Source organism: Copadichromis virginalis, linkage group LG5, assembly GCF_057382275.1.
Source record: "Copadichromis virginalis isolate Kocher_CV1m ecotype Utaka linkage group LG5, C_Virginalis_male_GT1.1, whole genome shotgun sequence".
Taxonomy (NCBI): Eukaryota; Metazoa; Chordata; class Actinopteri; order Cichliformes; family Cichlidae; genus Copadichromis; species Copadichromis virginalis.
The window spans coordinates 1,028,234-1,051,964 of NC_140622.1; the positions used below are offsets into that span (position 1 = coordinate 1,028,234).

The 23,731-nt window shown below is 38.1% G+C and overlaps 1 protein-coding gene, 1 long non-coding RNA gene and 1 pseudogene across 4 annotated transcripts in view; 2 read left to right on the plus strand and 1 right to left on the minus strand.

The window, feature by feature from the left end:
- Positions 1 to 810, plus strand: part of LOC146708690 (rab3 GTPase-activating protein catalytic subunit-like) — a 28,226-nt pseudogene extending 27,416 nt beyond the window's left edge. Inside the window, exon 15 of the transcript XR_014920620.1 lies at positions 563 to 810. The product of XR_014920620.1 is annotated as a rab3 GTPase-activating protein catalytic subunit-like (transcript). The remainder of the gene's footprint in view (positions 1 to 562) is intronic.
- A 15,396-nt stretch (positions 811 to 16,206) lies between these two features.
- Positions 16,207 to 18,801, minus strand: LOC146708691 (uncharacterized). 2 transcript variants are annotated; one of them, XM_085455511.1, is made up of 6 exons: positions 18,430 to 18,801; positions 17,969 to 18,046; positions 17,730 to 17,854; positions 17,355 to 17,454; positions 17,140 to 17,249; positions 16,207 to 16,907 (listed from the first exon to the last, which is right to left on the minus strand). In XM_085455511.1, the coding sequence occupies exons 2-6, from the start codon at positions 17,979 to 17,981 to the stop codon at positions 16,719 to 16,721; spliced, it is 537 nt and encodes a 178-aa protein (XP_085311637.1). In that variant the 5' UTR covers positions 17,982 to 18,046; positions 18,430 to 18,801; the 3' UTR covers positions 16,207 to 16,718. The 2 variants fall into 2 exon arrangements, with proteins under 2 accessions (XP_085311637.1, XP_085311636.1); XM_085455510.1 differs by lacking the exon at positions 17,969 to 18,046 and having other exon boundaries at positions 18,430 to 18,586.
- Positions 18,802 to 18,917: 116 nt separating this feature from the next.
- On the plus strand, positions 18,918 to 20,529 carry LOC146708692 (uncharacterized). Its single transcript, XR_014920332.1, has 2 exons — positions 18,918 to 19,071; positions 19,974 to 20,529. It is a non-coding gene; the product is annotated as an uncharacterized LOC146708692 (long non-coding RNA).
- The last annotated feature ends 3,202 nt before the right edge of the window (positions 20,530 to 23,731 follow it).

Sequence of the window (23,731 nt, forward strand, 5' to 3'; positions counted from 1 at the left end):
ATTGTTTCAATTATTATTATGAGCTTTTACTTCTGTGGCTCTTTGGAGTTGAGACAAAGCTGTGTGAAAGGCATTAGCCATGTTGCTCGGTGATAGCATAATATTCTGTTTTAGCTAGCTGAAAGGTATTGTCTGCGGGCAAATACCACAGCCTTGAAAAAAGCTTGCATGTGAATTTTCAGTCAAACCTTTGGTCAAATACACCTAAAACAATGTCTAGAATGTGAAATGTTGGTATAATGGTGCTACTTGAAGCCTGAAAACGATCGCCCATAAAAAAAAAAACGAGCAAACGGCAGTAGCAGGCGTCCTGACTGGATTCTACGTTAGCATAGATCCCTCCAGAGTTTTGTGCACACGGTTTAGGTAAAAATGAAAAAGGTTGAGGTTTTACATTTAGTTCAGTATTACCTGTTGCCTGTGTCTTTGTCTTTTGGGAAAATACTTTACACAAGTAATGGCTCAAAGAGGATTCCTTTTTTTTTTACTGTGCTGCAATTGTTTACTGGATTATTTGTGCCATTAATTAGTGTCAACTAATTTTTATTCAATCTCCGTACAGGATATGCTTGTGAAGATGGAATATGGGGGAGAGCAGAAGTGCGTTGAAGTTCCACAAAGTGATGAATGAAGGACATGCATATTGTATTGAAGAAATAAGTGATGAGATGCTGTTATTTGCATTTACCATGTCAGACCTTTTGATAAACAAAATTCTAATGAAAGTGAGAACATGTACACTGTTACATCTTTCAGAAAATGTTTTGAAATTGTGGTGCACAGTTCAGAATAAATGTTTTTCAAAAACCATTGCGTCTTTTTAGTAAATGTTTATTTCCAAAGGAAATTTCTATAAGTTCAGAACAGTAAAATTACCGCTTTTTAGATGAATTAGAAGATAACTCTTACGTAGTTAAACTAAAATATTCTTTGAGAGTTAATATATAAACTCTTAACACCAAGTGTTAAATTATCAACTCCAGACAGATTTGGTGTTTAACACTAAATCAGAGTTAACGTACCAACTCTCCAAAAGGAGTTAAATTAACACTCTCTGGTGTGGACCCATATAGACACTTTAATAGTGTTGAAATCAAATCCGACAGTGTTAATTTGGACATGCTGGATTTGCTGTGTACAATAACTCTGCAGTGCTGTTTGAAGGACTTTTACGTTGCTCCATTGCTGCACTTCAAACTTGTCCTCAGAGCAAACATCAAATTCTCTTTCAGACTCTGAGGCTCTGGAATTCTCCTGCATATTCGCAGAATAAGACGGCGGCACAGAAGCCAATCAAAGTGCTGCTGTGCATGTGGTCAGCACTGACATGGACTTCAGATGTAGAATATTTTCACTCCCTTCCCCAGACAGTCCTAATGTTAAGCTCTTTAAATGCCATCAGACTTTGGCAGGACGGAGTCTGGAGGAGCCTCATGGAAGAGAGGAGCTCCGCCTCTTTGGCTACATCCACACGGGTGTTTTTGAAAACACAGAGTTTCCGTTTTTGTTTCTTTGTTTTTAATCCCGTCCACACGTGCAGTTTGGAAAAATATCTCCGTTGTGGGATTACAATATTACCTTATGCCATGTTAGACCCCTAATTAAAGATTGTGAATTGTTATGTAGTTTTAGTTTGCATTATTCTCCTGAATTAGAAGAAGCTGATAACTATTGCATTTATTAAACTGATTTGCATTAGAGTGCTGATTTATTGTGAATGAATGATATTGTTTTATGATGCATTATACTGCTGAGTTATAAGAAATACTGTTCACAGAAAGTCATCGCCTTATTTGTCTGATTAGAAGAGAACAGCCTAACTAAGCCTAACAGGGGACAGGTACTTCTGCCCAACCTGGCAGCCACAAAGTGAACTCATTTAGGTAAAGATAACCACATGCACCTAACCAGCCTGCACCAGCCTGACATTTCTTCCTCCTAAGTAAAAACGAATGGATGGATTGAACTTAAAGTCTCAGCTCAGTTTTCTATTTTGACCACCTACACCCCAAGATACTCTTTTAAAAAGTGTTGTTTTCAGATCCCTTTGAAGTTCATAAAGGGCCTGTTCATTTTCATTCAAATGTTTTATTGCATAAATGTTACTGTTTTCTTTTGATTTATGCTCCCACTACACTGCACCTCTACAAACAACAATGCCACGGACTGTCAGTTGCTTTTACATGCTGTGAACATGAGTAGGTTTGATCAGAGTTTCAGTTATCAAAGAAAAGACAAACTGAGCAAAAAGAAGGAAAAAAAGACCAACTTCTTCCCAACTGACAAGAAAAATACTCGTCATGTTTTCATAATAAAGGATCAGGCTCCCCATTTATGACAGCTTGGACCAATAATGTATGTTACATTGATGCTACTGTAGAGACAGTGTCAACATCTCTATTTAAATATAATTAATATACAAAACACAATAAAAGTTATACATGAATTATTCATTATTTTTCACTATTGATAAAATTCATGTATACTAATCAAGGTTATACATGAGTAACGACATTATTAATAATGATTAATAATAATAATTCTAATGCCAACATGATGACTGTTCATAGCTCCTGCTTTGAAATACTGAACTTAAACACTGACCTGATGAAAGATCACAATTCACAGTGGCCCACTGTCAGAATCATTCTGAATATAAACTCATCGAGTTAATCTGAACCTTTCTCAAATGTGCTGTGAATAAATGCTGCTGCAAGCCACTGTGGGAAAGCTGTGTTATTATCATGGAAACATCTGTGACACATTCACAGAGGACGAGGACACAAAGGGACGACACGCAGAGGCTGTGTTAAAGTCAAAAATCCAAATCTTTAGTCCTAAACAGGCAGTGGTTACAAACAGGAAGACGAGCAGTCCATTAAACAGTCTACAGGGTCAAACATACAGAGAATTCAAACAGCTATTAAAAACAAATAACTGGACACTGAAAAACTTCAGTGATGTGTGAGGCACCAAAGGGAAGCAGCTGAGTATATTCAATTAATTATCTTCAAATACAAAGACAGAAACTCCTACAGGCAGCATGCAAACTGAGCAGGATACACAAAGATCAGAGATTACAAAATAAATCAGACAAGGATTTCAAACTTACTGAGAGCAAGGCCTCTGTTACAAATCTGTCTAATAGAAAAACATGCTGTACAGATACAATACGGTCAGTGTTCATGGTCATTTAAAAACTGGCTCTACCTGAACCACTTCAATATTTTATGAAGTCACTGAGTCGACCATTTCTACAGTTTGTTTCCTTCATTGCAGTTAGAGTGTGGCTGGTAAGGATGAAAACACACACAGAGCGTAAATTGTCTTTGTTAGTAAGAAACGTCAGCAAAGAAAAGACAAAACACACAAACACTCTCATGATATTCATGAATCATTAGAAAGCATCCAAACATTCTGCTCGTGGACTTTTACAGTCTTATTTGCACTCGCTCATCTTCATAATCATCCTGATCAGTACATGACAGGGGAGGCTTTGAGGTAGGCGGGGCTCTCTGCTGATGTCAGCATGAAAGGCAGGACCAGCGTCTGCCACATGTTGGTGAAACATCACAGTACACTGGCGTGGTTTCCTTTCCAGATGTTGGACGTTTGACACTTCAACGTTGAGGCCAACAAGAAGACACAGTTTTGGGTCGGGTTGCTGCAGGGTTTCTAACTGAGCAAAAGCAGAAGCACACAGACCAACAGGGATCAGATGCTGAGTGTTAGAGGAACATCTGTGCTGATCACTGAATGCTGCTGTGGTCTCTTGTTGAAGTTGGCTGGTGGGACAGTCTAATAGTGATATCCTGCCCATCGGAGGAACAGTTTTAAAAACACATGCAATACTTTGTTTGTATTACAGTCAAAGTTTATGTTAATTTTGTCCTTTAAAAGTGTTGCTGTACTATAAAGTCCTATAATTTGAGGCTAAAATGGCTCAGAGAGTCTCTCTCTCAGAGGATCTCCTTTGAAAGTGGAGACGGCTTTATCCGCTGATCCACGTCACTTTACCTGGATGTTTTCTTTGAAGCTGGATGAAGACTCCTCTCCCTCACTCCTGTTGCAGCTGTGTGGTCCAGTTGGCCTCTGAGGTCACAGTCAACATCTGTAGCAGAAGAGGGGAAATAAAAGTCCAGGTTACCAAAACTGGAAGCTTTTCCAAAATAGAGCGTAACTGGACTTTTTCAGCCTTACAGGCAGATAGTCGTCTGAAGCTGCAGCTTTTTCTTTTGAGCTTTTTCCAATCTCTGCTCTCGGCTTTCTTTGAGAACATGTCTGCTTTCTTGGCATGGGTCTGTCTGCTGTTGGTGAAGAGACTAAATCCACATACTCGCTACTAAGATCTCCTCAAGTAGTCTCAACCAGATTACAGTTTAAGAGTAAATGTCTCCTGAGAGTTTCACCTTGGGGAGATGCTGTCTTGCTAACATGCAATCATGAGCATTAATCTATGAGGTGAAAAAGTCATTTTAAAAGCTCCAGCCACAAGTTTTATTTCATCTGTGTTTTGGTCAGAGTCCCATCAGACCTCCAGAATGGTGTCAGAGTGTTTTCTATCCACGTGATGAGCACAGGCCTCAGGTCCAGACCTCCACGGGCACCATAGCCTCTTTAGAGCTAATAGGTGCAAGAAGGTTTTGTTGGGATAGGAACTGAAGAGGAAACTGACGAGGAAGGCAAGGATCTTCTTCAGCTCCTCTGAGCTGGGACCTCTTTGTGTAGGCCACCATTGGCCAGGTAGCCCTCCAGCATCGCTGGATGGCCGACAGTGGAAAACCTAGAGGAGTAGGAGAGAAACAGCAGCTTGGAGCATGTCTTTATACTGTTTAGTTTTTAGAGCCACAGACTTTCTTTTAATGTCATTGTTCAGGATCTATGACTGATTATGTATTTATTGTATTCCTCCATGACTGTGTGACAGCAAGTGGAAAAAACCAGCTTCACCTTTGTTGATATGCTTGTAATTTTAATATTGATTAAATGGCCATGAAATAATAGAAAGCTCATATATGAAAATGTATTTTAAGAAGTAAAATGTTAATCTGAGTACAAAGGAGTACACTCACCTTCTGGTAGATAGAGGTGTAGCGAGCTCTGGTGAACATCCAGGCCTCCTCGTAGAACTGATCACTGATTGGATCCAAAACATCGATGGAGGATCTGTGTAAGCGCTGAGGATCGTCCTGATGGACAGAACAGAAGGAGAGTGAGACAAGTGAAGATATACTAAACAACACTGTGACATGAACTGAGCCACACACAGTTTGATTCACAGGTGATTGACACATTATTTGACCACGAGCAATCTTTTCTGGTTTGACGCCGTCTTTGTAGCCAGAAACCAGCTCTCTCCTCGGCTTCCTCCACTACACGCTTCCCCCACGCCAGTCTCCTCCGTCACTATAAAGGGGAGAGTCATGAGCTCCATCACCCTCACCTGTGCCGTCCAACGTCCCGCCACCAGCCTCCACTGCAGCAGGCCAGAGACCACACCCCTGCCACAATAAGTAAAAGTATATCCTTGCTGTACCCTTAATGCTAAATGTGCTAAATTAACCGCTGCCTTTGCCCCTTTGGGATTATTCTTATGTCACTGGGATGTTGACCTTTGACCTTCACATTAGAGAGATGGGCAGACATAATTAGTGTATGAATTTTAAAGTAACAGGTAATAAAGAGAGTGCAGCAAATGTAGTCAGGTTTATTACTCTGTATCACACATGAGTGCCCGAGGGAGGCGGGGCTGACTGGGGAGACACAGGAAACAGAGAGACAGGGCTGACTCGACATGAAACGATGAAACGTGGGACACGGGAACAGAAACTAAACACAGGCTGAAATGAACACTGAGGGAGGGAGAACTAAGATTACTGAGAGCCTGATAAATAAGAAGAACAAAAACCAAGAAAAACAAGAGTCAAAGAAAAGCAAAAACACAAAGCATTGGGCCAGGACCCACTGCTGTGACATTTATATGTGATAAAAACATTAAAAACTGCTCACATGTTGAAATCTTTCTACGTATACTTTAGGTTCAGCTCTCCAGCCTGGCATTTGGTTAAGCATGATTCAAACATTTTATTTTGTTTAACTGGTTTTAATTATAGTTACTTTTTGTGAACATTTGTTGCAGCATTTAAAAATACATCATTTATTTTCAAACTTTTATTTGATTTAGAGCATCATATTTGACCAACATAAATGTTTTAATTTCATATAAAATAACTGAAACAGTGAACTAAATATCTGAAATCTTTCCTTCCTTAAAAGTTATAATCCTACTTAAGTTATAGTGCAAATGCTTAAGCAACAAATATACTTGATGCTAATTAATTAATATTTCCCTTTGATGTTGCAACTATGCGGTCACTTCTGTCTTTAAACAAAATAATATTTTCCAGTTACAGAAATCATAAAGTCCAAACTAAAGTGCTACTGTTGCTATATGCATTTTATATAAATCATGGATGATGGTCCTGACATGAAGGACGAGAAAGTTACAGGTTGCATCCTTTGACTTTGTCTCCGTGCCTTTGGGCGATTTTCAGAAGGACAGATGTTTCTGTTCAATTCTTAAATCAATTTTTTCAAACACAAACACTATTTTAAAGCTTCTAGAGAGTAAAATATTAATGATAATTATAATAACAATAATAAAAACAAAAGCTCTCAGATCCATCAAACCAAGCAGCAGAAAGAACAATAACTGAAGAGAAAACTTTAACCTTGTAGACTTCATTATGTTCCAGCTGCTCTACAGACGCTGTGACCTCGAACTTAAGCAGGTCGTAACGTATGTGCAGCTCAATAACTTCATAATCAATTCAATTAAATCTTTATTGGCAGACTTCATGTCCATAAAAACAAGACAAGAAAAAAAACACACAACTCCCACACACACACACACACACACACACACACACACACACACACACACACACACACACACAAGGTATAAACCATTAAATATATATATATGTATATAAATAAGTATATAAAGCATTTGTAAAAATATAAAACCATAATATACATAAAACACAATTACTTAAAATAAATCAATAAGTACACAAACACTTTAACCAGTGCTTTCTGAGACTGGATGAGTAACGGGAACCACTCACTGTCGGATCTGTGAGTGCTAAAATTATACTGTTACTCGAACCATCCAGTCGTTCTCTAAAATTGAACATTAACTTTCTTAAAAGTGCTTTAAAAGTCCAGACACCCACAGCTACAAACATCTGGCTGGCACTACCACTTCTAGGTATTGTTAAGGTTCAAAATTGAGGAGGGAGAGTACAAACCACCCATGGTCCAGAAGGTCTTGGTCAAACAATGATTTTAATGACTACACACGTGTGGGAAGAACACTCTGTACGCCGACAGCAAGTGATCTCCAACTTAATCAAAGCATGAACAGATATTTTATAGCATCAGGGTTTGATTTACTGACGCCCCTTCATGCGTCACAGATACATTTTATACATAGATCAGATCAACACCACAATGGCTTTTAACCCAGAAGATCATCTTCTATTTTCATGTACTTTCCGTTCTTGTCTTAAAGTAAATTGTTCCTCTTTCTTGCCGAGACAACAAGGACGGTTCCTCTTTTACCGAGACACTTTTGCAGTTACAACCAGACATGACTAATCTCTCCTCTAAATAAATTTAACTCATGTGTGTGTGTCACGACCTCACATGCTCTTTCTCAATTCACCTGTTGCACTTCTGACCTTTCACCAGACCAGACGCTCACTGAGACTATATGTATGTCTTCTACTAAATAAATGTTTTAACCAAGAACCTCTACTTAAAAGCTTAATATAAAATGATCTGATATATAAGTGTTTTGTAAGCATGTACTGCAATTCCTTCTATGGCTCCAAGTCACTTGCACAATAGATTGTCCGGACATCGCGCCGAACAAAGCTTCCGACCCCCAATTAATTGACCGAGCTCCAACTCTTTAATAAGCACAGATATGCATTGTGTATAAAATAGTCATAACTGCACCTGAAATACAAGGTCAACATAATAACTGTATGGATAACATCTTAAGGCCTTCTTAAAGCTATCTGTTACATTGTTAAAGCCTCGTCTTAGCCTGCTGCTCAAAATAACTTTCACTTCTGCAAAACTCTCCAAGCCTGTTTCCTGTCCTGTTACTTTTAGCCTTTCTGAAAGACACACACTGTTCAACCCCTGAATGCAATATAAACTCCAGATTATATTATTAATGCAATGGTAATGATGACAATTATTTAACCATAGCAGTAAAATAATTTCCCTGCTCCACACTCCCTCTCTCGACCTCTGGAACACCAGAGGTCGCAATACATTGTGTCCTCGCTCAGACCCTCTCTAGCCGTCCTCTGGCTCAACCAGCTCCCATTCGAGAACACTCCATGTGTAAGCTTTGGTTTTCTCAGTCCCTCTCTGGTGGTTCAGCAGGCCTCGAGATCTCCAGGATCCTCGCCCCTCCTGTGGTCGCCGAGATCGATCTTCTGCAAAGGAAACAAAACACCTTTTCCTGCATCTCCCTAACTTATCCTATTTGGGACTCTTTAATCAAAAGCCTGATCCTAATTATGCTCTTAACTTATTGACTTGTATTTATATATATTCTTCAACGTTCCTCATCACTTTAAAACTCTTTAAGCCCTGCTTTCACGTCCGGTTGCTCGCTCTATTTTTCCCTTATCTGATCATCAACATCCTGTGCACAAATTGTCGCTGCTGCAAGTTCCTCTACTCTAAAAGATCCAAAAGAAAACAACCACTTTAATCAATTAAGTTTAAGCATATAAGCAATTACTCCTGTATACATTTCATCATAGCTAAATGCTGCCTAAAAACAACTCCTATGTGTTAACTTCATTTTAACCTCACATTTCCTATGTTATAACCCGTTTTTGGTATAGCCTTTTTATTTCATTTGCTCCCTTTAATGTAACAATACCTTCTAATTCTAATTTATCAGACTTAACCAAAATATATGCTTTCCTTCCTCTTTGGTCCTTCTTTAAGTTCAGTTAAAAGCTAAATGAATTTGAGGCCTTTTGCCTGGAATCAATACTGTCATGTGTGTTTCTGTGTAATATCTGTTTGTGTAAGCCTACATTATAACCACTTCTTCTAAAGATCAAAAAAGAAATCAAACCTGTTCTACTCCTTCAACCCTCACTAATTTTCCCTCTAAGATTTATTCACAGCTTTGAACCCTGATATTGTATCTTCTAAACAGGATTCAGTTCTTTAATCCTTTAACCTTAACATAAAAATAACAGTTTCAGTTTTACCATATCCAAATGATCAAAAACCCCAAAAGTCCTAAAATGATCCTAAATTATTAAACAATTAAATTAATAAACCCTAAACCCCCCTTTATCTTGATACATTTCATGTGTCAAGATACTATACAAAACTTAAAAATGCTCAGTTTCCCCACTCATGTTCCAATCTATGTCATAAAAATAAACTTAAAACAGAACAGTTATCAGTCATGTGTTTCTTCAATTAATGGTAACTGAGTTACATCAAAAAATATTTCCCCTTTAGCATTTGGCATTCTCCCAACAATATACTATAATCCCATAATCTAACCCCAGTCAACAAAACAAAACAGAAATTTTCTCTGGTAAAAGCAAATTGTTTGTCCACATTTATTCATCCTCACATTCACTCACACATTCACTCCATATTTTTGCTAATAGTGGAGCTTCCCGCGTCAGATTCTCCACCCTCAGCAAAATGAGCTCAGTCATTTTTTATTTTCCATAGGAAAATATTTCTTTATGCTTTTGGACTGGATTGACTCGCATAAAATCCTTTTTACAGGGACTTACGACCTGAATAGTCCCCAGGTAGCTTTCTCCTCAGCCAATTGTAATCTGGAAAGCCCCCTTATATTTGCTCTTCCCGATAATTTTCAGCGCCGTTATTCACTCTTGCAGGCCTGCTTAAAACAGAAATGAAAAAAAAAATAGAGCTGATTGTTAGCTCATAAAAACAAAATCAAAATCACCTGACAGGTTTTCTTTAAGTGCACTCTTACAAAATAATGGGCCCAATTTTTAGACATGTCCATGTTTCCTAAAACTCCCTCTATTAAAAACAAAAACAACAACCCAAACCTAACTGACAGAATCAACCCATCACCACAACAACCTCAACAACCTTAAACACACAAAAGTTTTGCCACCACATAATTTCACCTCCTCAATACACCGAAAGTCTCATTAAAACCACACAATTTGCACACAAAAATCACCCCCTTATGCTCTGTAACATACTTCAATTCAGCATAAAACATAACCCCCCTTACAACAACATATCACTAAACTATAAATTTCCTACCCAAATCTGTACTTCTCTTCTCTGCTATGCTTCCTCTTCTGAACGTCACTTCCTCAGTCACACACACACAGGAAGTTCCTTCGTCACCACTCACTCCAACTAATTTGCATACTGAGTCATCTCTCAATGAGTTGCTGTAACAACAGAAACATATGTTTAAACATTCCCAACTCATTAAATCATTTTATTTCTTTCTACAGTGATCACTGGTTTTGATCACTCAGTACGAGAGAGCACTCCTAAGGCTACGTTCACACTGCAGGTCTTAATGCTCAATTCCGATTTTTTGATCAAATCCGATTTTTTTGTCTCCTCGTTCACACTACAAATAAAATGCGACAGCAAACGCGCTCTAGTGTGAACGCTCAAAGCGGCCCGCATGCGCAAAAGAAGATGTCACACACAACGCGCTCTGTTTAGACCAAGAACAAACAGTATTGTTTGACTGATGGCCGTTAATATAAAGACTTCGGACTTTACGTTTCCCAATTTTTGCTTTAAGTTATTTTGTTATTTACATAATAATGTAAATAACCTAATAATGATCCTTATTGCTGTTTAAGAGAGGAGCGGTGCTTCAAAGGATAGCTGCAGATTTCTGTCAGAATCTGCAGATTATACAGTACAAATAAAATGTTTACGTTGTCTTCCCAACAGTTTCACTGACATCTACACTGGATGGCTAGGAAGCGTTCGCGATGTCTTCTCGGGCGCTGATAATTGGCTTCAGTCTTGTGTCGGTGACGTAAAAGGCGGATTTAATGCGACTTGACCGTTCAAACAGCAGTCGCTTTCTAAAACATCGGATATGTATCGGATTCAGGACCACATACGAAAGTGACCCAGATCGGATTTGAAAATATCGGATTTGCGCCGTTCACACTGTCATAGCATGATCGGATATGGGTCGCATAGGGTCAAAAAAATCGGATTTGATGCGCTTTCGCCTGCAGTGTGAACGTAGCCTAAGTCACTCTTTTAAAACTACTTTAATCACTTTTTGTTTACATAACTCACTCCCTTTGTCATATGGCTTCTTCTATTCCTCAATTACAAACTCAAATGCATTTTATTAAACATTCACACCATTGTATCATTCATACAAAATAGCAAGCTGTTCTTCATTGCATATGTTTGTGTTCTTAGCCAGGTTTAATCAGTGTCTATGCATTAAACTCCATGAGCTTGTCTTGTCTTTATAAGGTTAATGCATTTTCTGTTTGTGTATGTGAATTTGCATATGTTGCTTTTGCAGTGTGTCAGACTCCTGCACAATTCTCCACTCAAGCCGTCAGTTGTCTTTCCCAAATTTGCTAACCCAAATTTTAAGTTCCCACCTTATTAACAGCATTCCTGCTCCTCAGCCAGAAATTAGGGCCCACTTGTCAGGTTTATGGAGACATGGCGCTGTGAACAATTCAACCAGAAACTTGCCTTGGCATGTCCAGTCAAGTTAACCTACAGGTTTCTTCCGACCGCTGCATGGGGAGAATTGATCCAGGTCTGTTTAGCCCCTAAAGAAACACAACTGAGACATTTTCATTATTATCATAAGTACTTAAACTACCCGTTTCCCTTTCTCTGGTCAGAAATCCCAACTTATGTCATGTATATACGTGTAAGCAGGTCTTCATTGCTTTTCCTATGTATTTTGTTAATGTTCAGTGAGTGTAAGCTGCTTTCTTCATTGCCTCTATATGTTATAGTCAGGTTTAATTCATGCATCTTTTCCCTGATTTCTTAATTCAAAACTATCTCACTTCTGATTCTTTCCAGAAATAATTTCACATGTAACACTTTGTCTATGTGTGTTTTCTATTCTTGTTTACCTCTTTGTTTGTGACGGTGGACATCTCTAAACCATCACGAGTTCAGGCTTTCATTTCAATCCAATTACACCCTGTATTCTCACAGTCAAACTCGTCCGGCTTCGCCTCTCACTGGTCACTGTCCTCTTCTCTCAGTGTCCTTTTGTTGTCTTGAATTCCAGCAAACACAGTCTGTTTCTTCTCTGTTTCTCTTCAGTATTTTCCTTTTGGATCAAGTCCCAGCCTGGCAAAATACCACATTCAGTGCCTTTAAACAGTCATGTCACACTGTTCTTACCAGCCTGCTGTCCACCGTGCATGTTTCATCACGTGGTTTCTTCTTTTCTGTTGATCCTCTCAGTCATCTCCAGTGCTTTCCACAGCTCATTATCCCACTGTTCAACTGCCCAGCCTGTAATTTACAGTACATGTTTCCACCTCGTGGTTCCTTACATGCTGCTGCTGGTGTCGTCAGTGTGGTTTCAGTTGCACTGTCTTTTGCCTGCTATTAATTCTTCTCAAGTCCACGATGTTCTGTTGGTCTTCATCAGGAGATTAACTGTCCTTTGAGCTTCTTCTCAGGATGGGGACAAGTGCGAGGTCAAGCTGTAAAATTTTAAGCCAAAATCTGGCCTTTTTTCTCCCAATTATGCTACTCTAGTGGTTTTGGCGCCGTACTCAAAATTCCAGGTTGAGAGAAGTCCACCTTTATTTATCTGTAATCTGTGTTAACACACTAAAACATACAATTAATATCCTTTTCATTTCTTTTCTCAAAACCTCCATTCGCTTTATCTGCCTAGAGTTTAACTCATCTGTTTCTCTCTCTGGGTGCTCACTCGTCACAGTCACTTCCTTTTATGCGCATGTAACTTCCTGTCACACACCCACAGCTTCTCAGAGCAGCTCAAGCTGCTTTTCTGTTTCTGCAGGCTAATCAAACTTATTTTGTATTTACAATCTACAAACCCTCTGTAATTCTACTAACTTTTGATCTAAAATGTAGCATCATTCACACAATGATTTCATAATCCTCTCACACACACACCTTTTAAATAAACTAAACTCTTATAACATCACTCATGCATCTCTTAAATTAAAAACACTTTCAAACTTTAAAACATCCTACTTTACATCACCAAAGAAATACCTCTCACACCTTTATTCATCATTCAAAACCTTCTAGTCACCGCATTCACACACTTAAAGTGTGACCAGAGTTGAGGAATATAACTCAAAACACACTTTCCTAAGAGTATTTTAGACATGCTTGTCATAATCAAAAAGAGCAAGTCAAAAACAAAAAACAAACGAAAAATTGAAACCTCCATTAATTCTCACCGCACACACAAGAAATTGAAAAAATAAACCACACCAGCAACTAATGCTGGAGAAAAGTTACTACTGAAAGTAATGTGTTAGTCTTAAGTATATACAGTGCACTCAATATATTTATATATCTGCATCCAAACTCAGTCAATTACTATACATCCACTACGGCAACTCAAAACTTTATTTATAGTCCTCTAATAAACATAAATGGCATCTTAAACACACACTCAACAATGTTTGCAGCAGTATTTGTAAAACCAACTGTGGTTTAAACAGTTCACTACTTACTCATTTGCATTTTCACTCACACACACACCGTCTAAAAATAGCTCCAGCATTGCCTCAGACTCCTTTCACACAGAGATCTCTTATTTTATATTACAAAGACATCTTATATTTACAACCACTGTCAGATCTGTCAGCTTTAGCACCTACACAATTTCGACAAATTTAAAATAACCGCCCAGCGGATAAACTCCCTGAGTTTTTTGCGACCAATTAACCAGTATCAAGACTTTAACTGTTTCTGGCCTCATCTCTAAAATCCCTAACTCAATTTAAAAGCGTCAACCAACCCAAACTTTGCCTGAAGCTCTAATTTTGGCGTTTCACAGCCAAGGCTTACCCCAAAGTGTTAAGTTAAAGTTACACACCCGAAGTCCAACTTCTCCTGTCCAAAAAAGCGCAGACTACCGTTCCAAACGGTAAGGAGACTCTAACTCCTAGCTATTTTGGAGGTTCCCAAGTTCTCCCCGGTTGCCAACCGTACTAACCCTATTCGCCGATAGGTCAGGGCCAAGCGTCCTTGGCCGGGAGGGAGCATTACCTCCGAGAACTGCACTTCCTAGAACCCCCACGGTTCCGTTCTAAAATAATTTATAATACTTTGAAACAACAATCAACACCCGAAACAAGTGTATAACTGAGGCAGGTGCAACCTAGTGGTCAATGGAGACTCCAACTCACAAAATGACCGCTCAGGTCCACTCTTATGACCAAATTTGGACTCTAACCAACACAATAACCAATTCCCTACCAAACTACTTGAGACTCTAACTCAATTTCTTTGGGACTTCAACCCAGTATTTAAACTTTTCTTATCAGACTCTTAACTGCTTTCATTTCTTCTTAGCAGAACTCTAACTGCTTCAACTCATGAGATTTTTCATCAAAATCAAAACAGACATCCACCAGTAACTTCAGTGAGTAGACTTAAATTTTATCATATCCAATTTGGCACACTTTGGAAATAATTCAACAGGTAGTGCCTTACCTTTTGGATAAGCCGGCTTATGCCCACTCACTTCGACCACTGGAATTCATGTCTGCCCGTCAGACCACCTAAGACCAAATTTCTCCATCTACACCTCCAATTCTCCCTCCTCAACCACCGGACGAGCCCCCAAATGTTAAGGTTCAAAATTGAGGAGGGAGAGTACAAACCACCCATGGTCCAGAAGGTCTTGGTCAAACAATGATTTTAATGACTACACACGTGTGGGAAGAACACTCTGTACGCCGACAGCAAGTGATCTCCAACTTAATCAAAGCATGAACAGATATTTTATAGCATCAGGGTTTGATTTACTGACGCCCCTTCATGCGTCACAGATACATTTTATACATAGATCAGATCAACACCACAATGGCTTTTAACCCAGAAGATCATCTTCTATTTTCATGGCTGGTACTTTCCGTTCTTGTCTTAAAGTAAATTGTTCCTCTTTCTTGCCGAGACAACAAGGACGGTTCCTCTTTTACCGAGACACTTTTGCAGTTACAACCAGACATGACTAATCTCTCCTCTAAATAAATTTAACTCATGTGTGTGTGTCACGACCTCACATGCTCTTTCTCAATTCACCTGTTGCACTTCTGACCTTTCACCAGACCAGAGGCTCACTGAGACTATATGTATGTCTTCTACTAAATAAATGTTTTAACCAAGAACCTCTACTTAAAAGCTTAATATAAAATGATCTGATATATAAGTGTTTTGTAAGCATGTACTGCAATTCCTTCTATGGCTCCAAGTCACTTGCACAATAGATTGTCCGGACATCGCGCCGAACAAAGCTTCCGACCCCCAATTAATTGACCGAGCTCCAACTCTTTAATAAGCACAGATATGCATTGTGTATAAAATAGTCATAACTGCACCTGAAATACACCACTGCAAAAACAGCTATACTTGAAACAAGCCAAATATTCTTAAATCTGACAAATTTTTCTTGTTTTGAGCAAAAAAATCTGCCAATGGGGTAAGCAAAAGTTGCTTGACTAGAATTCTTAAAACTAGCAAATTAATCTAACTGCCATATGCCTTTTAACTAGACAAAATTGTCTAAAATGTATGCTTATTTGAAGAAAATGTGACTTATTATAAGTAAAAGACACTTTGATATTTAGAAAATCTGCACCTAAAATGAGTATTATGCTTTCTTGAACAAGCTGTTTTCAAGAATTATTTGCTTACTTTAAGATTCTACACCTTAATTTAGATTTTTCACATTAAAAAAACACCTTACTATAGGACAAATTTTCTTAAAACTGAATTGTTTCTTTCTTGATTGAGCTAACTATAAGAATTATGTTTCGACTCTGAGAACAATAATCAGCAAAAATTCCTGAGAATAAGACACCATCTCTTCAAAAAGCTACTAAAAATAAGGGAATTCATCTTAAATTAAGACAGCAAAAGCACTCTTAGATTTTGCGCTTTTATTGACACAGCAATGGGTCAGTAACTCACTGAGGTCTGTTCCAGGAGAATCATGCCTAAAATTATACATTTCAGCAGGGTACTGTGTAACATGGCCAATATAAGAAGTGCATATTCCAGATACTCTTAAAATGAATAATAACAGTATAACACACTCATGGCTGGTATCAAAAATAAATTTTGCTGAAGCTTAAAACAATCACTATTTCAAATCCTATATTACATAACATTTTAGAAGAACAAGTTTAACGACCACACAAACAAACATGTGTTTTACATTTGAACAACTTTTCTATAGAAAAAAAAAACAACCTCACTGACTAACACTGAGTCTGATAAACAAGGCAGATGGAGTCTGTCATCTGGGAGACTCACTCAATGAATGACTTCCACTCACCAAGCGCCTTCTTGTAAGAGGGGGTTGAATCTCGGTCATGGATGGAGTCTTTGAGTATTTCAGTTTGCAAGACAGACAGCAGCGTGGAAATGCACTATGGATATGTGAGGTGGAGGGCATAGTAATATGCCATCAGATAGAGCAGTCCCTCATTAAGATCCTTCCGGTCAAAAGTGCTCACCGGTGTGGTTCCAACAGCTATCATGCAGTTGCCTTCAGAGACAAGCAGAACTGGACAAGCCAGGGGTCGCTGACGCAGGTAGCCTTCAGGGTCTTCTGAAGTCTACATGACAGAAAAAAAGAGTATTAGAACAAGACTGTAAGAAACACAATTTTTGAGTTGCATTACAGTTTAAAATAGATCAACTTTTTTTGTAGGTTTTATTAACATCAACATGTTATGGGGATCTGAACTTTAAGAATATTTGACTGACTCCACAGTAAAATATATAAAATGAAAACATGAGTAACTGCAAAATTCAACAATATATACACATAGAATATTGCAGCCTTACCTTTAGGACATGGAAAAAAGCCTCACTACAGATGCCCAGCTTCTTAGGTGGTACTGTGCTGGAAGGGAAAAGCATGGGAAGGGCTCTGAACACAGCTGCTGCATGTTCCACTGGTTTGAAAAAAGAAAAATAAGACAGGGCAACACCATTAAACATTGCAAATAATGTAATCTGCAAAGCATAAATGTAGACAAATCAAGATACTGTAGCATTACCTCCATCCAAAGTTTTTGGATGGAGGTAAGTGCTGGGTTCCTCTCTGAAGAAGTCACCATCTCCAGTAGTTGTTAGCGTTTTTTCAGCAGCAGTCTTGTTCTAAAATACAGTGTACATAGGGCTAATTTCACATAAAATTGCACACGAACTTTAGGTCTCTAAATATGAAAGATAGTACAACAAAATATCAGTAAAGTGTTGAACAATAAAAAATATGTATATTTAATAAATGGGTAGGCCACTTGATTTAAATCAAAACTAAAGAAGATTCTACTGTCTATCTGTTAAGTGAGTATTGGTGGAATTATTTGAAACTGCATAAAACAAGCTGGTGTGTTCTCAGTTTTGTCACACAGCGATAGGACAGAACTTACTTCTTCACATTTGTGCACTGCAAGCCATAGAGCCCGACGCCTGAGGCAATGTTCAGGACCAGGAAACAGATCTTTGATGTCATCTCGTGAAAGTGATGAGAGCAGGTCTTCTCCAACATTTGCTTCTGCAATAGGAGTTTCCAATTATCACTACATTGCATTATCCTCATGTGCAAGCCAGCTGACAGCTTTGCTTGGGTAACAGACAGGATACATAGGAAACATAATTTAATATTTACCATTTAAAACCATGACTCTATTCCATTATTCTCCCTCCTCACTGCTCCACAGGTTCTAAATTACCTTCCTCCTATTGACTGGTAAAAGTAATATATTTGTGATACATCAATTAAATGCATGTATACATATAAATGTATTTTTTTTTTTTTGCTTCCTGGGCTAAAGTATATAATGAAATAACTTCACTAATAGAAATTTGAAACTCCTACAATTTCTGTAAAACTGGCATTAACTTATGGCACTTTGCACACTTGTTGAATAAATTCACAGACACTGAAACTAATAACTGGACATGAATTCTTTCATAACTTTCTGCACTAGCATATTTAAAAATGCTAATGCAACTAAGCTAACCGCACAGCTAAGCTAAGCTAACAACCGGGTATAGCCTGCCATGCTAGCGACTTAACATGCAACATACCAGAACACAAAACATAGAAAAAACAAAACAGTCACATACCTTTCAGGTTGGCAATTGTTATTTCGTCCAGTTTTTCCATAGCGTGCCTTAATTTCTTCACACTGTACCAACTGTATCGCATCTACACCCAGACCCCAAAATCCTGCAATCCAACCGCTTAGGCACGGAGCTAGAGGCGGGAAGGTGGGCTGTACCAACTCAGGAGTATGGGGTTGTGTACGGAAATGGTTTAGTTCGCTCTTTTATACCTATAAAATGATATATATTTAAATATTTGACTATTTAGTTAGATTATGTTCTGTAAATACTGACGTGTGGGTGCTGTTACTTACTACAGCTGTTATAAGGCACTGAATTAGGATAGCCATTCCTACCCCATAATGGAATAATCCTGGTTATCTTGACTTTATGGGAAAAGTAGTTCACAGACCAGTAAAACAAAATGATTTGGCGCTGTGTTATCTACATCGTTTTTGTGGGTCTGACCCTCAAATCCCTACTGAGTCATATTAATTCTGCACATAGCCATAGTCCAGATTTCCGTGAAGATTGTGGCATAGATGGATGTGTCAAAGAATATCGTGTTTACAGCTAATTTTGGTATCACATTCTTCGAACACACTCCGACCACCTTGCCAATGGACGATGCAGCTGATCGATTAGGACACAAAAATCTGTAAGGTGAGACTGACTATATACTTTAATATCTTTGAAAATAATCATATAAAATATTCATGTTAGATGTCTACTTGTTTTTACAGCTTAACAGTAGATATGTTAATGCTTATTCCTTATAATCCACAACAATGCTATCTATTTATAAAGAACATTCTGATAGTGTTTAATTTCTTCTACTAGAGAAAACAACATTTTGTATTTTTTTAAACTTTTGTTTTAAATAAACCAATTGTCATGGTCCGCAGTCTCCTTGGTTGTTTGTGTTTATTAATATTCATTGTGTCAGTTAGTTTCCTAGTTATTTGTTAATTATTTCCAGTGTTTAGGTGTTCTCTGTACCTCCCTTGTCTTCAGTGTATTGTCCCTGGTTCGATATTCGTGTTTATTCCTGTTTTACTTTGATAGTCCCTGCCTTGCATCGGTGTATTCTCCTCCTGGTCTCTTCTCATCTGATTAGTGTCAGCTGTGTTTCGTGCCTGTCTGCCAATTCCTCGTTTCCTTTTGTGTGTGTATATTTAGTGTGTTCTTTGTCGGATCGTCTGTATTCTCTCCTGTGTTATCATCTGTGTTCCCTCCCTGATGTTTTCATGTCTTATGTTCCTTGTTCAAGGTTGTAAGGTTTTTGCAACATTTTCCATGTTTCCTGTGTTCTTTAGTTTAGCTTTCCCATTTTAGGTTTTTGAGGATTTTTCAAGGCTTTTAAACTACAGTTAAGCTGCCAAATAGCAATGAGCATTAAATGAATATCCATTTATTAAACTCAGCTTGAAAACATGCATATTTTAGAGTAAATTATAAAATGCAGTATATTTCTGACATTAAAATTTTTTAGAAATTATCAGTGTACCTTGTATTTAATTTCCTTATCCGCAACTAGTCAATTAATCAACCAATCTCAATTGCAGTTCTAGGAGGGAACCCTCATCAGCAGTGAACAGAAATCTGAGTAACATGTGGGCATACAGGACTGATTCAGTGGTGGAAAGCCAGCCAACAATGATATGATATGAGATTCCATTCCATATTACAGTTTCACACACAAAGATATGACATGTGCGGTCATGAAATATTACCTGGGTGATGTAATTGGACTACACGTGAGCTCAACATATGTTTTATAAAAGGTACACTGCTTTACATGCATGAACTGTATTTTCAGGTTATTGTTTTGGACAGTTTTGTGACAATTTTTAAAATGAAGTTGTTGTTTTCCTATAAATTCTGACAGTTGAATGCGATTTTAGCATTGCCATAGTATAGATATACTGATGCTGATCTATTATTCTGTTTGACATGGCCTAAAGTGAATGAGTTGTGCTGTTTCTGTTTTTCAAATGGGCCTGTATTTCATGTTTACCATGTGCTTTTAGTTCCTGCCTTTGTTCATATACTGCATATTGTGTCAAACTTGACAGCAATTATATTAAACTTTAGTGTCAATAAATACATTTCTTAAACTGAGCAGCTGTTTAAATGCCCTTACTCTTGAAATGAGAAAAATAATCTTATTTTTATTCTGGAAATTCAACCAAACCATTGTCATGCCTTGTAACTGGTAAATAAAGCTCAAGATGAGCTGAAATATCCTTTTAAGGAAAAGTTAGACATATTTTCCTAGAATAAGCTTTATTTTCTTGTCCAAAACTTGCTTGTTAAGAATATATTTTCTTTTTAGGCAAAAAATAAGAAAAAATGTCCATAAACAAGGTTTTTTTTACTTTCTTGAAAATTGTTTTTTGCAGTGCAAGGTCAACATAATAACTGTATGCATAACATCTTAAGGCCTTCTTAAAGCTATCTGTTACATTGTTAAAGCCTCGTCTTAGCCTGCTGCTCAAAATAACTTTCACTTCTGCAAAACTCTCCAAGCCTGTTTCCTGTCCTGTTACTTTTAGCCTTTCTGAAAGACACACACTGTTCAACCCCTGAATGCAATATAAACTCCAGATTATATTATTAATGCAATGGTAATGATGACAATTATTTAACCATAGCAGTAAAATAATTTCCCTGCTCCACAGTATCCTGCAAAGGATTCTCATCGCATCATTATATGCAACATGCAGCTTCTGCATGCTACATTGTTTGTAGGATGACCACAAGGGGGCAGTATATAGCGGTGTGCAATACACTTTAAACAAAGCCACTTTAACTGGAAGTGAACAAAAGCTGAATTTGCGTGCAATAGCATTTGCCTGCACATAGAGCTTACATCGTTGTCTGTATATGTCATCATCATCATTCATTTGCTCAGTAATAAAGTGACCGAGGTATTTCACCTTTTTATGAACTTCAAGAGTTTTTTGTGCCAGTTTAAACAAAGGGAAATTTAGCTGTTTATCCTGCTTGGTTCTACATATCAAAACAGCACTTTTAGCAGCATTGTACTTCATATCATATTGTACACCATATTCAGTACAGACATTAAGAAGATCCTGTAACCCAGCACTGCTTGGACTAAAAACAACCAGGTCATCTGCATACATGAGATGATTTATCAGTGCTTTACCTAATATACACCCAGTGTTACAGGCTCTCAGCTGTATGGACAAATCATCAACATATAGATTAAATAAAATTGGAGACAAAATCCCACCCCGTCTAACACCATTGCTGACACCAAAGGGGGCAGAAATACTGCTTCCCCATTTAACCTGCATGTTCTGATGAGCGTACCAGTAAGAGAGAATCCTCACCATGTATTGAGGAACTCCCCGTCTCTTCAGTTTATCAAAAAGTTTTCTGTGGTTCACTCGATCAGAAGCCTGAGAGGCATCAATGAAACACATGAGGACAGATGAATTTTTAGCCCTATACGACCTGACTATTTCCTTGAGTGCATATATGCACATGTCAGTGCCGTGCTTTGGTTTGAAGCCAAACTGATTATCCAGAGAAGAGATGAACTCACTAACTCTATCAAACAAGATTCTTTCTAACACCTTAGATAAAATACTGGCTAGTGCAATCGGCCTGTAATTATCCAAACAGCTCACTTTTGCAGCTTTGTCTTTCATAACTGGTACCAGTAAAATACACAGCATTGAGTCTGGTAATATGCCATGAATCATAAACCCAGTGAAACAGAGCGCTAGAAGAGGAGCTAGCCTTAAACTAGCATGTTTTAAATGTTCTGCAGTGATGTGATCCAAACCAGAGGATTTATTATCAGACAACCTATGAATGGCTTCATATACTTCATGTGTCCTTACACTTATTGTGTCATTACTCATGTCAAGATTGTCCTCATATGGATCACTTTTTATACAGTTAAACAACGCACTGTAATGCTGTCTCCATAATGCTGCAATGTTATCTGCCCCAGAAACACCTTCAACAGTTGATGGTAGAGATGGTTTACAGTTATTAAGAGCTTTCACCTCTTTCCAAAAATCTGTCATATTATTACACAGCATTTTCCAAAGAATCTGCTCTCAGCATTTGCTCATTTTTAGTTATAAAGCGAACAGCGTACTTATATCTGGCATTCGCACATTTTTTCTGTTCAAATTCTGGGCCTTGTTTAGGTCTTCCAGCCATGACCCAACATTTATAAGCTATGCGAGCTTCATCATGGTACATGGATACATGTTCTTTCCAGCCAGGTCTGATGTTAGGTTTCTTATGCTTATATTGTTTATCAAGCGGTGTACCACTTTCATGCAGAGCAGTCACTATATCATCATACATGGAGCAGAGTAAATGTTTATGCACAGCATTCTTACAGTTGACATCCTTGCACAAAATAGCTTCTTTGGGCAAAGAAATGTTGTTCAGATGTATATCGGTATTACTATGATAAGCTAAGAAATCATCTTCACTACAAGCTGACCAGTCTAATTTTACACTGGTAGCAATATTGTTTCCAGTTGTTGCTGGCATTTGTTCCACATTCACAGTAAAACCAAAAGGTATATGATCTGACACAGTTACCTCATACCTGATAGTCATGTTTGCTAAAGCTGCATGTCCATCAGCTGTACAGATACAGTGGTCCAGCCATGATGTACTATGCCAGGCTTCACTTATGTATGTATAGCTATCTGCAGGCAGCAACACTTTGGTAGACAGGATAAGATTATTAACTTGACAGAAGTGAGTTAAGTGGTCAGCAAACTGAGAACTGCTGTCTGTGAGATCAGCATTAAAATCACCCAAAACATATATGCTGTAAGTATCATTGTCTTGAATAAATGCATTAATAAAAGCCAGCCTACTGAGGTATTCTTGCTCATTTTGACAAGATTCATAGGGAGTATAAATATTAAGAATGATAAAACTACTATTGTTCTGTGTATATTGTATACCAATACACCAGTCTACATCCAGTCTAATGAGCTTTATCACAGGGTCTATTTTTTTGTCCCAAAGCACAGCAACCCCTCCAGGTATTCTGCCTCTGACTATAGCTGTGCTGAGATCAGTTGTTGATTCCCCCACTCCCAAAAAACTTGCATTTAGACAGTTAAGTTTTCCCAGGTCCTGTTTGGACAACCATGTCTCCTGCAAGCATAAAATGTCACATTCTGCAAGCAGACTGTCCACAACAATCCGTCGAGCTTTGTCCCCTGCACTCTGTCCCAAACGTAGACCATGACAGTTGTAAGATAATATCCTAATAGACATCTTCATGTTGATACGTTGGTACCAGAAGGCGCAGTTA